This window comes from Phyllobates terribilis, unplaced genomic scaffold (assembly GCF_046119375.1).
Source record: "Phyllobates terribilis strain yellow unplaced genomic scaffold, ASM4611937v1 Scaffold_13__5_contigs__length_258822181, whole genome shotgun sequence".
NCBI lineage: Eukaryota > Metazoa > Chordata > Amphibia > Anura > Dendrobatidae > Phyllobates > Phyllobates terribilis.
In genome coordinates, this window is record NW_027362773.1 from 70,875,619 (window position 1) to 70,892,380 (window position 16,762).

Here is a 16,762-nt window from a genome sequence, read left to right on the forward strand (position 1 = left end):
ATGTTATTCATTAATTATTTTGTGTAACATATTTCTCTGATTTAAGGGCATAAAAATTAAAATTTTGAAAATTGCGAAGCGAAATTTTCAAAATTTTTGCCAAATTTGTTTTTTTCACAAATAAACGCAAGTTATATCGAAGAAATTTTACCACTATCATGAAGTACAATATGTCACGAAAAAACAATCTCAGAATCAGTGGGATCCGTTGAAGCATTCCAGAGTAATTACTTCATAAAGTGACAGTGGTCAGAATTGTAAAAATTGGCCTGGTCATTAACGTGCAAACCACACTCGGGGGTAAAGGGGTTAAAATTGCTGAATTTTACTGTGCCATTTGAAGGAATCTGGAGTCTCTGTGTGGATATTGTATGCGAGGAGGGGGTTAGTCTGAGGGTACTGCAGTGACGCACCCAGAGATGGTCTCCAGTACTTTGAACCTCTTTGCATGGAGTCGATGAAGTCAATGTAGAGATTCTGTATTGTGGCTGAGAGGCTCTGTGCAATTTACAGCACAACCCGTGACAACTGCAGGCAGAAGCTGGACTACAGTACATCAAGAGAAACCAGTAATACTGACCAGGAGTTGTCTGTAACCGCTACTGCCGCATCTGCCAAGATTTGTGCCCCTTCTACCTGTAACAGGACGCAGTCAACATGGGCCATTGGGGCACAGCGTGCTGCACAGCGCTCCATGGTCGGATTTCACCCCCATGCATGTTTGATCTTTCTGTCCTCGAACATCTGACAGATGGAGGCGGTTGGACATGAGATGAATACTTACCAGAGATGTTGTCAGTCTACACCTGACAAATGTATAATACCTTTTATTTCAAATACATCACAAGTTCTAACATTGTTCATACAGTAAAGGCCACCAGATCCCGCCATAGACGTATAATATGGTATTTTAGCTACTTTTTCCCTGGTGGCAGACCTCTATTTCTTCCAAATCCAACATGAAGCTTGACCAAGCATACATGCTTAGAATGGTGTCACTTTTGGGTATTTTCTGTCATGTAGGCCCCTCAAAGTCACTTCAAATAAGATGTGGTCCCTAAAAAATGGATTTGATAATTTTGTTGGAAAAATTAGAAATCGCTGATCAACTTTTAACCCTTCTAACTTCATAACAAAAAAAAATTATGTTTCAAAAATTGTGCTGATGTAAAGTAGACATGTGGGAAATATTATTTATGAACGAATTTGTGTGCTATAACTCTCTGGTTTAAGGGCATAAGAATTCAAAGCTTGAAAATTGCGAAATTTTCAAAATTTTCGCCAAATTTCCGATATTTTCACAAATAAATGCAAGTGATATTGAAAAAATGTTACAATTATCATGAAGTACAATATGTCACGAAAAACAAACTCAGAATCACTGGGATCTGTTGAAGCGTTCCAGAGTAATTACCTCATAAAGTGACACTGGTCAGATTTAAAAAAGGAGACCCGGTCATTAAAGGGGTGTTCCCATCTCCAAGATCCTATCCTAATATGTAGTAGGTGTAATAATAGTAATATTAGCAAATATCTCCAATTAGAAATGTAGTATAGTATTTTTGATTCGCTATCTCTCTTTCCTCATGTGCAGGCATCGCAGGACCTTAGGTATCCATGGTTACAACCACTAGCAGCTAGCTAACTGTGACATTATCAGTGGATGTAACCATGGATACCTAAGGTCCTGCGATGCCTGCACATGAGGAAAGAGACACAGCGAATCAAAAATACTATACTACATTTCTAATTGGAGTTATTTGCTAATATTATTATTATTTCACCTACTACATATTGGGATAGGATCTTGGAGATGGGAACACCCCTTTGACCTACAAAGTGGCTAGGTCCTTAAAGGGTTAAAGGACAATGCTTATAAAATTAAAAACTAATGACAGTGTTATTTCAGCAGAGCAGGGTCACTTTAACATTTCATTGGGCATGGTGTCCATGGCCTCCTCACTAGTACAAAGTGAGCTTTTATTAACTTTTTAGAATGAATGATTCAAACGAACATTCACCTTTGGAGTGCATTGTGCAGGTCACCTTTTAACAGATGCCACTGATTTAGAATGGGGCCTATCAGGTTTCTGTTGTGTTTCTAGTATTTGTGACAACAGGAACAGCATTGTAGACTATTTTTACGGTTCAAAATATTGTAGCCTTTGAAAGAAAATGAAAAAGTTAATGTGAACAGTGACCCAATCTTCAAAAACTTTTGAAAAACTTGTAAATAAGGAAGTAACTCAAGTGACTATGGAACTAGGATATGTCCAATCATTCTAGGGTTAATTAAAGCCTTGAGAGAATGTCTGGTGCCTCTTTTTACAATTAGATTTCAAGATGTGCAGCAAGGAGATGATTAAATCCTGACATCCTGGTGAATCAGTATCAAGCAACACCTAATGTAAGCTCTATGCGACGGCATTGGGATTTGTGGCTTTTACCCTGCTTTTGTAATGTCCAGAGCATATATAAAGGGGTGGTCCACTACTCAGGTAACCCCTTCTTAAATACTATATTCCCCAGTGTAAAATTAAAATACCATATATTCATCTCCTGCACTGGCGCTGTTCCAGCAATGCTGGTGATGGGACTCCCGCGGCTTGTGTGACATGGTTAACTGCATGAGCCCTGCAGCCAATCTGCAGCCATTAATGGGTACTTGTAGCGCTCTCAATTTCTTCAGACGTTTGAGGTCCATCCGAAGGGAGTGACAGCAGAGCAGCAGGAAAACCGCCACTGATCTGCTGCAGGGTCATGTGGAGTAACCATGCCTCTCCAGCCTCAGAAGACCTGGGCCGTCATATGGATAATAACAGGGAATCTGCCAGCTTCAAAGGGAACTGCTGCAAACTCCTGTGGTTTCTACAACTTACATCTCAAGATAACCTCTCATGTGCAATATCGCTATTACTCTGCAGAAATGGGTTAATCTGCAGGTTAATAGCGTTCTGACACCGTGCGGTGCTGGCACTGAGAGCCCCACTGCCAGGAGGAAATTAACTTTATTCACCCAGTCAGCGTTTGGCGTTCAGTCACAGGGGCGGTGCCGGCACAGTTTGAGTCACATACACAGGATGGCTGCTGTAACCGCGCCCCCGGCCCTGACGGACAGCCAGCCCTGACGGACAGCCGGCCCTGACGGACAGCCGGCCCTAATGGTGAGGCATGATATAATTGTGGTGCTGAACAGAACATTTTTTTGTAGATTCTTAAGAAAATGATCCAAGTGCAAAACCAAAATCTGCCCGTATTGCTGCGCTGCACAGCACCATAGTGTCCACCACGGACCGGGAGGGAGCATTTCATGCTCACCACCTTGTGGGGCCGTTAACAATTCTCAGCTTGTTTATTATCTTCCTTCTAAGAAAAAAATAACTCACAGAAATCAATGGTGAGGTTATTTATTGGCGCCCACCCACAGCTGCACCAAACACTTCTAGGGGCATCTTTAACTCAATGGGGAAGACATTTGAAACAGTGAGATAAAAAAGAAATCAGCCTTTGTTGCCCATAGCAACCAGTCACTGCACAGCCTTCCTGACAGTGTTCTGTGGACGCTCCACTGTGGTCGCCGGCTCTGCTGTCAGTCTTACACTTCCGCCTCACTGGTCGTGGAAACACTATTTGCGCTCTAGATTGCAATAATGGATTAGATCTCTTCAAAGGGTTAAAACCAATGACGTCACCGATGTAAACAACCGCTCATGGGTTGCCATGGCGACCTTCTGCGTTGCGGACGCCAGGTGGCGTTTCTCTGGTCGGATGTGCTCGGTAATCGACTGTTGCTGCCTGTTTCCCTCAGGCTGCCCAAGCGACATGTTAGGAGGGGAGCGGGAGGCGGCGGCGGCAGTGTGTGCGCGGCGGGACCGAGCGAGACGAGGAGCCCGCGCTTACAGGACTAGTATGGGCTGTTACTGAGGGGCGAGAAGCCACAGCACGGGCCCCCGAAGCCGCTGCGAGGACCACAGTGACGGAGCTCAGGGCCGGGACAAGATGGCAGCAGCGGCCGCAGCGAGCTGAGCATGCAGAGGGGCCCCGCTCACTGCCTGACATGTCCGGCACAGCCCTGCACGCTGCACCTCCTCCTGCTCTATGAAGGTGAGGGAAAGGGGCGCCGCCATTGGGGGCCGGGACACTGCCGGAGAGCTAAGGGAAACAGCCATGTAGGAGGGCTGGAGCTGACACCCCGAGAGTACAGGAAGTGGGGGCGTTATACACCAAGTAGTCAGCCCCTGTGCCGGAGCACCCCCTTACCCCCCACTCCCCGTGCTGAGGGAGGAGCACCCCCTTACCCCCCATGTGCCGGGGGAGGAGCACCCCCTTACCCCCCCCCTCCCCGTGCTGAGGGAGGAGCACCCCCTTACCCCCCCCCTCCCCGTGCTGAGGGAGGAGCACCCCCTTACCCCCCCCTCCCCGTGCTGAGGGAGGAGCACTCCCTTACCCCCCCTCCCCGTGCTGAGGGAGGAGCACCCCCTTACCCCCCATGTGCCGGGGGAGGAGCACTCCCTTACCCCCCCTCCCCGTGCCGGGGGAGGAGCACCTCCTTACCTCCCCTCCCTGTGCCGGGGGAGGAGCACCCCCTTCTGTGACGGGGAAGGAGCACCCCCTTACACCCCCCCCCCCCCCCCCCGTGCAGGGGAAGGAGCACCCCCTTACCCCCCCCTCCCCGTGCTGAGGGAGGAGCACTCCCTTACCCCCCCTCCCTGTGCCGGGGGAGGAGCACCTCCTTACCTCCCCCCCTGTGCTGGGGGAGGAGCACCCCCTTCTGTGACGGGGAAGGAGCACCCCCTTACCCCCCCCCCCGTGCAGGGGAAGGAGCACCCCCTTACCCCCCCCCCCGTGCAGGGGAAGGAGCACCCCCTTATCCCCCCTCCCCCTGTGCCGGGGGAGGAGCGCCCCCTTACCCCCTCCCCTGTGCCGGGGGGGGCACTCCATTCCCTCCCCCCTCCCCTTTACCCCCAGTGTCTGCGGAATACGGATCCCACCAGTCTGGGGCCTGGCAAGCCCCCTGCCAACCACAATAGGCACATTTACCGTCTCCAAATACACTGTTTATTAGTAAGCCCCACATTTGTGAGAGGACGTCTACACCGGACCTAAGTAGTGACAAGTCTGTGCCAAAATCTGCGGAATTCACCCTAGGCAAAACAATGTCGCAACCCGGAGGGCCACACGCTGCTAGTGCGCAGCCAATCAGCTGATTGTGCTGTCACCTTAGGGACGTGAGAAAAAAAAAACCAGTAACTGTAACCTCTCATTGTTACAAAATGCAGAGGATGAGTGGGGGGAGGGAATAAAATTCATAGTAGTTTCACAGTATGACCTTCCAAATTTCCACTTATATATAGAATTTGTACAAGAATTGTAGGGGCTCCGGGACGGAAGGGGCAAGAGATAAGTGAGAGGGCAAGGGGCTGCCGAAGTGTGTTCTGAGGAGGGGAACAGGCAACATTTTCAAAAGAGCAAGTACTAACAACGAAGTGTACTGATCTTGGGGGTCTGGTGACTGGATCACTTACTGTTGTTTTCACATGGTATATGGTGCTCCCCTCTGCGTGCAAGTGTTCATGTAACAGCAGACCTGGAATTTGAGGGTTGGTCTGAGAATCGGGGATAAGGAATGGTGAGAAAGGCCGAGAGGTAAAGTATTCGGCATGTGTAATAATGACCTGTGTCTGGAGCAAAGTCCTGGGTTCTGGACCCAGTAATATGTGTAATATCTACAAGGGATATGAAGTCTCTGACAGCAGATTGTGGCCACCATATTATGTTTATTTTTAAGATACTGGTATTTTCTGTGAGGAAATGCCGGGCTGAGGAAGTATGCTCCTACTCCACGTAATGTCCCTGTGATCGTCTGGATAACCAGACTCTGTGTGAATGTGATGGCTCTTTGAGAACACTTAATATATAATATACACTGCTCAAATAACACATCCTAGATCTGAATGAATGAAATATTCTCACTGAATATTGAGGCCTGGATTTGGAGTCACCCCCAAAATTAAAGTGGAAAAACACACTACAGGCTGATCCAACTTTGATGTAATGTCCTTTAAAACAAGTCAAAATGAGGCTCAGTATTGTGTGTGGCCTCCACGTGCCTGTATGACCTCCATACAACGCCTGGGCATGCTCCTGATGAGGTTGTGGATGGTCTCCTGTGGGATCTCCTCCCAGACCTGGACTAAAGCATCCGCCAGCTCCTGGACAGTCTGTGGTGCAACGTGACGTTGGTGGATGGAGCGAGACATGATGTCCCAGATGTGCTCAATCGGATTCAGGTCTGGGAAACTGGCGGGCCAGTCCATAGCTTCAATTCCTTCATCTTGCAGGAACTGCTGACACACTCCAGCCACATGAGGTCTGGTATTGTCCTGCATTAGGAGGAACGCAGGGCCAACCACACCAGCATGTGGTCTCACAAGGGGTCTGAGGATCTCATCTCGGTACCTAATGATGGCAGTCAGGCTGCCTCTGGTGAGCACATGGAGGACTGTGCGGCCCTCCAAAGAAATGCCACCCCACACCATTACTGACCCACTGCCAAACCGATCATGCTGAAGGATGTTGCAGGCAGCAGATCGCTCTCCACGGCGTCTCCAGACTCTGTCACGTCTGTCACATGTGCTCAGTGTGAACCTGCTTTCATCTGTGAAGAGCACAGGTCACCAGTGGTGACTTTGCCAATCCTTGTGTTCTGTGGCAAATGCCAAGCATCCTGCACGGTGTTAGGCTGTGAGGATAACCCCCATCTGTGGATGTCGGGGTCTCATACCATCCTCATGGAGTCTGTTTCTAACCGTTTGTGCAGACACATGCACATTTGTGGCCTGCTGGAGGTCATTTTGCAGGGCTCTGGCAGTGCTCCTCCTGTTCATCCTTGCACAAAGGCGGAGGTAGCGGTCCTGCTGCTGGGTTGTTGCCCTCCTACGGCCCCCTCCATGTCTCCTGGTGTACTGGCCTGTCTCCTGGTAGCGCCTCCAGCCTCTGGACACTACGCTGACAGACACGGCAAAACTTCTTGCCACAGCTCGCATTGATGTGCCATCCTGGATGAGCTGCACTACCTGAGCAACTTCTGTGGGTGGTAGAGTCCGTCTCATGCTACCACAAGTGTGAAAGCACAATCAACATTCAAAAGTGACCAAAACATCAGCCAGAAAGCATTGGTACTGAGATGTGGTCTGTGGTCCCCACCTGCAGAACCACTCCTTTATTGAGGGTGTCTTGATAATTGCCAATAATTTCCATCTATTGTCTATTCCATTTGCACAACAGCATGTGAAATTGATTGTCAATCAGTGTTGCTTCCTAGGTGGACAGTTTGATTTCACAGAAGTTTAATCTACTTGGAGTTATATTCTGTTGTTTAAGTGTTCCCTTTATTTTTTTGTGCAGTGTATATATTATTGCTGAGCCCCTATCTGGTCTCCTGAGCGCCTGTATTATGGCAGCTAGTCCCGGGATCTACAGACCATTGATGCTGTTAGTTCAGGTCATTAGATCCCACCATCGTGCTGGGACATGAGGCTGTAAAACAGCACAGAAATGCCCTTCTTACGCCTGTAACACTGGCCTTACAGAGTAGAGGACTATGCAACTTTTCATGGCTCGTTCTGGGCAAATTGGCTGCATAGTAATGGATCCAGTACTTCTCAGGGAGCATAATATTTGCATTTCGCATCACACCCCGTCTGTTTCTTGCCAAAAATGAGAATGGATTCCTGCTGAAGTAGAAAAATAGTCCTACTTCTTTCTCTTGAGGATCAGTTCCTGTTTTTTGGTTAGAAAAAGGCGCTTCAAACATGGCTCATAAGAGGTTGTTCAGACTGGCGTGTATTCTGTCTGTGTGGTTAACAGACAGCACATTGACCAAGTAATAAGCTGTGTGCCAGTGCACATGAGCAATTGTGCTTGTGGAAAAAGCAAAATCTTAGCATGCAGAAGTCGGGTCTGTTTTATGGCCCAGCGGATAGTAATGGTAGGCTGCTTGTTGGTGAGCACAGGGAGCCAGTCACGGCATGTGAAAAATAATAATAATAATAATAGTTTATTTTTATAGCGCCAACATATTCCGCAGCACTTTACAAATTTTAGGGGGGACTTATACAGACAATACAGAAAAAGCATATCTCATATCGAAAGGAGTGAGGACCCTGCTCGCGAGCTTACAGTCTATGAGGAAGTGGGGGAGACACAAAAGGTAAAAAGTACATATATTGTATAATACAGCCTTGATATACTGAATAGGATAAATAATAATACATGGACTGGTCGCCAGCCAGTATGTGTGCAGTCCTGACAGAGGCTTTTATGTGCATGGTTGGTTTGAACCCGAAGTTGAAGAAGATTTTAATATGGGGGAAAGCTGGGATGGACAGAGTGTGTTTAGGTGATACGCCAGTCTAAAGAAATGTGTTTTTAGGGTTCGCTTGAAACTGTGGGTATTGGGAATTAATCGAACTGTCCTGGGTAGTGCATTCCAGAGAATTGGCGCAGCACGCGAGAAATCTTGGAGACGGGAGTGGGAAGTTCGGATTATGGAGGATTTTAGTTTCAAGTCATTTGCAGAACGGAGGGCACGTGTAGGGTGGTAGACTGAGACAAGGGAGGAGATGTAGGGGGGTACTGAAGCATGGAGCGCTTTGTGGGTAAGCGTGATAAGTTTAAAACGAACTCTATATTGGATGGGCAACCAATGCAATGACTGGCACAGGGAAGAGGCATCTGAGTAGCGGTTGGCGAGGAATATGATCCTGGCTGCTGCGTTCAGGACGGATTGGAGAGGGGAGAGTTTAGTAAGAGGGAGACCGATTAGTAGAGCGTTGCAATAGTCAAGACGAGAATGAATAAAAGCGACAGTAAGAGTTTTTGCCGAGTCAAAGGTGAGAAAAGTCCTGATTCTTGAGATGTTTTTGAGGTGTAGATGACATGAACGAGCGAGTGATTTGATGTGAGGAGTGAAAGAAAGATCTGAATCAAAAATGTCCCCAAGACAGCGGGCTTGTAGCTGGGGAGTAATGGTTGAGCCACAAGCGGAGATGGCAATATCGGGCACAGGTAGATTAATGGAGGGAGGAAAGACGAGTAGTTCAGTTTTTGACAGATTCAGTGAAGATGGGAACTGGCCGCGTTTTAGTACGACCCTGTGAACCCAGTGTAAATATGGTTATGTCCTAAGGCCCTGTTCATACATAGGCTAGTGATCTGCTTGTGGGCTGAGCTACTATCCCTGCATAAGATTACTGTATATACTACCTTTGTGTAATGGACCGTTGGTTGTGGTTGTACGTGAAATGAGGATTTAAAAAAAACAAAACATTTAAGGAAATGTAGATTAATTTCTTAGTCTTTTATGGTAGATTTCAACTGCCTAAAGAGTAAGAGCATGTGCCCACAACGTCTTGTTGACGCGGGCGTACCCGCTGAGTTTTTAAAGTAGAAGACGGTAGTGTCTTACTTTGGCATCTTTTTTGGTCACTTTACTAACATCTGTGCCTCTGTGGTCTTCTTTTTTTTTAACTGTATATATAAATTAGTGAGTGACTTCCAAGCTGAAGGAAACTGCCTGAAGAATGGCCAGGTCACCTCTTCTAGCTGTGTCACCGCAGTCAAACCCTGGAGCTGTTAAAAGAAGCTCAAAAAGACTGATCATATACACAGCAAGGCGTTCTGACACTGCACTGCATATGCTCATTCTTTTTAACATCCTTTAAAGGGAACCTGTCATGTAAAATAATGTTGTAAATCTGCAGGTTAATAGTGTTCTGACACTGTGCGGCCGCCACACTGAGAGCCCCTCTGCCGGGAGGAAATGAACTTTATTCCCCCTGGCAGCCTCGCTCTTTCAGTCATAGGGGTGGCGCCAGCACGGCTTCAGTGATTGCTCTGTGTATAGAGAGCAGCTGCTGTAACTACTCCCCAGCACTGACTGACAGCAGCTCAGCATTATGGTTGACTGTTAGTCAGGGCTGTGGGCACACTTACGGCCGCCGCTCTCTGTATACAGAGCAGTGATTGAAACTATGCCGGTGCCGCCCCTGTGATCGAACATTGCCGGTAGGACATAAAGTTAAAGAGGTTGTCCACTATTTTATTGATGAACTATCCACAGGATAGGTCATCAATGTCTGATCGGCCAGGGTCCGACACCTGGCACCCCCGCTGATCAGCTGTTGTCGGTGTTGGTGGCGGCCGCTGACACCAATAACAGCTGATGAGCGGGGATGCCAGGTGGTGGACCCTGGCCGATCAGACATTGATGACAACCTCTTTAATTTGCTCCCTGCAGCAGGGCTCTCAGTGCCGTCGCCGCATGGTGTCAGAATGCTATTAACCTGCAGATTAACCCCATATATGCAGGTTAATAGCCTTATTTTACATGACAGCTTCCCTTTAAGCAGTTTTTCAACTGGAAATTAGGCCTAATGCACCTGAAAGATGTCGTGTGCACGTACCCTTACTGGAAGTTTTCAAAGGGTCTCCTAAAACTGTGTAGTTTGATGTAGCCTAGCCTTTTGTTCCCCTTTATCAGCCATGTGAGACTGACTTTGTGGAATTAAGAACAGATATTCCAGAAAAATCCCTGCCCCGATGATTACTACTTTATCTTCCAACTCTCCAGTTCTGAGAATTTCGAGAAACATTTGCGAACGTGTGTGATTAATAAGTACTACTACTTTTATCAGTTACCAAATTTAGGGCCATGCTCCTTTAAGTTTCTGTTAAAAAATTGATATATTTTTGTACTGAAATTAATTTATGGTCCAAACCAGAGCTGTTTAAAGTGTTGTAGTGCGGCTGCTCATCTCTGTGCCCCCAATAAAGGATTGCTGGGTTTATTAATCTGGTTGTGATGATGGTGTATATATTTCATGCAGATCACTGGAGCTGTGTCAACATGTTGTGGCCGGTGCGTTCATGGAGGGTGGGGATGAAGAGGGCGTGAATGAGGTGTCAGCACACAACTGCTGAGCCCATCACATTCCTCAAACTTCCAGGGGCTCTATTCAGATTCACTAGCCCAAAGAAGATAGGAGTACGAGGCGCTGCCCCATATAGACATGCACTCATCAGGTTTTCTGCTTCCTTTTCCTACAGCCCTGCCTCCCCCATGACATCCTGTTACTCTTCACTTTGTATATCCCCTTCTCTTTGTGAGTTCTCGCTCTTCCTCCTTCGTCTAAGCACAGCCCACAGTTTTTGTGTTGCATAGAAAACAGAAAGTTCTAAGATATATTTTTGGATGTGCGGAAACCTTTTAGTTGCCTTACCCCTTTCTTTGCATCTTGCACACAGATTTATCCTTTATACCTCTCATGCTTTAGTCGTTCTTTCGACGCACACTCCATAAGTCCGATTGACACCTGACATAAACACAAGGACATAGTTCAAGCACTTGTATTATACTTCACAAGATCAGAAGAGAGGATCTTACAGACGGCAAAGGTTTTACAGCTTGTACGTTGGTTGATTCTTTTTTTTTTTTTTTCTTTTTGGGACATGGGAGGTTGAGAGGGTAATGTCAGGAAGAAAACTGTAAATTCTCATTTTAGAAATTGGGAAATGGAAAATCATCAATTGTGAAATGAGGTGTTTTTTTTTTCTTCTTTTTTTGGACTTTGGTCTGTGGAAGTTTTACTGCAAAAATATTATATTCAGCATTTCATGTATTATTAGACTATACATGTATGTATAATACTTGTGTATACACACATGCTTATATGGTATACTTATATGGATGATATGTAAGCATTCGTGGACACATCTAAGCACTGATCTCGGTGTAAATATCCCCACAGCAGACATTGGGGACAGTCTGCAGTTCTTTTGTAACAAGCTTAAAAGAGCTGATACCGCAAAAAAGACCTGTTACCGGGTCAGAAGTGGGCAGTTTTTGCTCTCGTTTATTTTCTCGGTTCCCCTGAGTATTCCTTTTATTGTTTTGTAACAAATTAAGAACAGCCACCAACATCAATTGTATGTTTAAAAATAAATAACTGAAAGTGACTTTAAAGGAGTTTGCTAGATTTTGGAAAGCCCCTGTTCACCAGCTGCAGTTTGTTTAAAACAAACCAACTGTGCTCTACTCCTCCTCCCTGGGTCCAGTACTAATTGTCTGCAGCTGCTCCCAATGGCTGTTGTTGTCTGAAGCACTGATATCACGTTGACAGCGTTGCAGACAATAATTGAACTCGGCAGCACATACCATAAACTCAGACAGAGCCACTGAGCTCACTTATTGGCTGCAGACAATAACAGACACCAGGAACAGTGTTGGAGACACCATGCTGGAGCGGGACTGTGAGTATAGCTGTTTTTTGTTATTTTTTAACAAACTACAGCCAGAGGACAGTGTCTTTCCGAAACCTGACAACCTCTTTAAGGCTGGAGATACACATGCGGTTTTTGATGCAGTTTATGGTGTGTTTTTTATGTCATTTCTTGAGCTAAAGCCAGAAGTAGAGCTAGCTTCCTGGATTTAGTCCTTCTAGTTTTTCCTTTCTATTTCCTTGTGAATCGACTCCTGATTTTAGCTTTAAAAAAAAAAAAAACTGCAGTGGAAAGTGTTCCAAAACTGCATGTATGCTTCTAGCTTCTATGTCAGTTAGGCCTAGGTCACATTAGCGTATAGCATCTGATCCGCATGCAAGAATCTGATCACAGGTGAGGAGAAGGAGGAGAGATTAATCTTCTCCATTGCCGGTTTTGGCATATATCGGACTGCACTCGGATGACATCTGAGTGCAATTCGATGGTTTACACGCAGCCATTGACTTGAATGAGTGTGCGCTGTGTGAGACACGCTGCCAATTGCAGTATGCCGATCTGCTCTGCCTCATTAAATAGTAATGGTCAGAGTGCAATGCGAGATTTTTATGCATTGCACTCCTCTGTATTTTACGCCAGTGTGAACGAGCCCTTATTGAAATAAATTCTCAATTTTGTAATTTATGTAGGGCCTGGATTTCCTCCTTTTTGTTGTTCCTATGCCCTAATAGGGTTTACTTGCCTTACAACCCTCTTTTAAGCATTTAGGTGGCCTTCATAGTGCTTTTTGTGCCTTTTTAGGCATGTATTTATTAGAGTTTTACTAAAGCTCTCAAATAGAAGTGCACCTTTCCCTTGCTTCCTGTCTGCTCCTGGTGACCAGCAGCGTCACTTTGCTGGCCCAGAATGTGCGCGCTCTGATGCTGCAGTCAGAAGCAGCTTTGGCTCTACAGTGTCTGAGGTGAACAATAGCACTGTAGATGGCCAGATCCAGCTATCCAACCAGCTTTAATGCAGTGCTTACAAGCGCTTTAGATAAACACTTGTAAGTGCTGCACTCCTTGCCTAGGGGAATGGCCACCGCAGATAGACCATTGGCAGTGGCTTGTAACCTAGGCAACGAACTGTAAACAATAGTAAAAAGCTTTTTGTTCTTGAGAATGTAAAGGATTTTTAATAACATGTAAATAACAAAATTGCTTGTTTTTGATAACATCCTGCAACTTTACCCATTAATAATGATAACATCCTTTTAGGGTTTGTAAACACAAAGTCTTTTAGACGCCAGCATACCTGCATCGTTTCTGAAACGGAAGACTCTTCAGGGAAATGCTTGTGGTGTTTTTCCTGAAGTGTCTCCTTTGACGTCGTCTTTGTTTCTGTCGCGATCTTGCCACCGACATCTTTTTTTTTTTTTTTTTGTTAAATTTCATATTAAGGCTATGTGCCCACGATGCAGAAATGCTCCGGATTTTTCCTGAGCGTTTCTGCATCTCCCTGCCAGAAAAAACACATGCGGATTGTAGATGCGTTTTTCCTGCCAGGGACATGCGGATGTGAAGCGTTCTTCACATGCATTTCTGCATGCGGGTTGACAAGCGCTTTCCAAGCTATTTTAGCATCACTTGGAAAGTGCTTGACAACTTGGAAACACTATATAAATCCATGCAGCCGGCATGGATTTATATAGTGTGACCGTAAAGAATGGTAAAAAATAAAAAAATAAATCTATACTTACCTTCTGATGGCCCCCGGAGCCTTGATTCGATGCGTCTCGGCTTGCCGGCAGCTCGCGGTACACTAAACTGAAGGACCTGCAGTCGCATGACTAAATGACATCAGCGCAGGTCCTTCAGTCCACTGCGATCTGCCGGCAAACCGAGACAAGCACACCGCGGGCCATCAGAAGGTAAGTATAATATTTATTTTTTATTTTATTCTTTTTTTTTACAGGTTCTATGGTACCCGGGTCCGGAGGAGAGTCTCCTGTCCTCCAAACCCGGGTACCATCTGCACATTGAAACGCTTGGATTCCGTATGTACAGATGCAGTGATGCGTAATCCATGCGTTCCAATGAAAGTCAATGGCGACGAAAACGCAGCGCTTCCGCAAAATAATTGGTAGTGCTGCGTTTTTTTCCGCAATGATAATCCGCAGCGGAAATGTTGGGGAACATGGCTGGCCTTCTACCATATGTTTTTTAAGCGTTTCTGTAGCAAAATTGCCGCTGCGGAAACACTTAAAAAACGCATCGTGGGCACAGCCTTAAAGGGGTATTCCCATATCCAAAATCCTATCCCAGTATGTAGTAGGTGTAATAATAATATTAGCAAATACCTCCAATTAGAAATGTAGTATAGTTTTTCTGATTCACTATGTCTCTTTCCTCATGTGCAGGCATTGCAGGACCTTAGGTATCCATGGTTACGACCACTGATATAGTGAGTTAGCTTGTTACTGGTGGTCATAACCATGGATACCTAAGGTCCTGACATAGTGAGTCAGAAAAACTATACTACATTTCTAATTGGAGGTTTTGTTAATATTATTACTACACCTACTACATATTGGGATAGGATTTTGAAGATGGAAATGCCCCTTTAAGATAGTGGCAGCTTCCAAGCGGAAGCCATCTGAAGAATGGTCAGGTTAGTGACGGCCTGAAAAAGACATGTGTACTTACCTTAAGGCTGTGTGCCCACAATGCGTTTTTTAAGCATTTCCGCAGCGGCAATTCCACTGCAGAAATGCTTAAAAAAACGCTTTGTAGAAGGCCTGCCATGTTCCCCAATGATAATCCGCATGTGCTGTGCATATGCTGCGGAAATTTCCGCTGCGAATTATTATTGCGGAAAAAAACGCAGCACTAGCAATTATTTTGGGGAAGCGCTGCGTTTTCTCCGCCATTGACTTGCATTGGAACGCATGGATTCCGCATCACTGCATCTGTACATGCGCATTCCATGTATTTCAGTGTGCGGATGGTACCCGGGTTTGGAGAAGAGGAGACTCTCCTCTGGACCCGGGTACCATAGAACCTGTAAAAAAAAGAATAAAATAAAAAATATACATTATACTTACCTTCTGATGGCCCCCAGTGTCCTCGTCTCGGCTTGCCGGCAGCTCGCGGTGGACTCAAGAACCTGCGCTGACGTCATTTAGTCATGTGACGGGTCACGCGACCGCTGGTGTCTGCAGGTCCTTTCAGTGTACCGCGAGCTGCCGGCAAGCCGAGACGCATCGAATAAAGACTCTGGGGGCCATCACAAGGTAAGTATATATTTATTTTTACCATTCTTTACGGTCACACTATATAAATTCATGCCGTTTGCATGGATTTATATAGTGTGACCAAGTAATCAAGCACTTTCCAAGTGATGGTAAAATCGCTTGGAAAGCACTTGACAACCCGCATGCGGAAATGCATGTGAAGAACGCTTCACATCCGCATGTCCCTGGCAGGAAAAACGCATCTACAATCCACATGTTTTTTTCTGCCAGGGAGATGCAGAAACGCTCAGGAAAAAAAATCCGGAGCATTTCTGCATCGTGGGCACATAGCCTAAATGTGACTTATGCAACTTTACATGTCCTCTAGCTATCAAAAATGTCCAGTCTGCCCAGCTACATTATATGTGGATGAAACCAATTTGTTCTGAAGTTACAGAGCTGAGAAAACAGGTCAAACTGCAGACAAATGTGCAAGGGGTGAGCAGCACTTTCAATCAGAGACAGGTGATGGGCTGACGGCTGTAATCCTGACCCAGCCTTGCTTGGTCTGTGCTGACGTCTGTAATCCTGACCCAGCCTTGCTTGGTCTGTGCTGACGTCTGTAATCCTGACCCAGCCTTGCTTGGTCTCTGCTGACGTCTGTAATCCTGACCCAGCCTTGCTTGGTCTCTGCTGACGGCTGTAAGCCTGACCCAGCCTTGCTTGGTCTCTGCTGACGGCTGTAAGCCTGACCCAGCCTTGCTTGGTCTCTGCTGACGGCTGTAAGCCTGACCCAGCCTTGCTTGGTCTCTGCTGACGGCTGTAAGCCTGACCCAGCCTTGCTTGGTCTCTGCTGACGGCTGTAAGCCTGACCCAGCCTTGCTTGGTCTCTGCTGACGGCTGTAAGCCTGACCCAGCCTTGCTTGGTCTCTGCTGACGGCTGTAAGCCTGACCCAGCCTTGCTTGGTCTCTGCTGACGGCTGTAAGCCTGACCCAGCCTTGCTTGGTCTCTGCTGACGGCTGTAAGCCTGACCCAGCCTTGCTTGGTCTCTGCTGACGGCTGTAAGCCTGACCCAGCCTTGCTTGGTCTCTGCTGACGGCTGTAAGCCTGACCCAGCCTTGCTTGGTCTCTGCTGACGGCTGTAAGCCTGACCCAGCCTTGCTTGGTCTCTGCTGACGGCTGTAAGCCTGACCCAGCCTTGCTTGGTCTCTGCTGACGGCTGTAAGCCTGACCCAGCCTTGCTTGGTCTCTGCTGACGGCTGTAAGCCTGA

The 16,762-nt window shown here is 46.5% G+C and overlaps 1 protein-coding gene across 1 annotated transcript in view; it reads left to right on the forward strand.

The window, feature by feature from the left end:
• The first annotated feature begins 3,748 nt into the window (after window positions 1-3,748).
• Window positions 3,749-16,762, forward strand: part of HIPK3 (homeodomain interacting protein kinase 3) — a 191,560-nt gene continuing 178,546 nt past the window's right edge. The window contains exon 1 of the mRNA XM_073658122.1: window positions 3,749-4,104. Coding sequence (XP_073514223.1) covers window positions 4,029-4,104 — 76 coding nt within the window. The 5' untranslated portion in view covers window positions 3,749-4,028. The remainder of the gene's footprint in view (window positions 4,105-16,762) is intronic.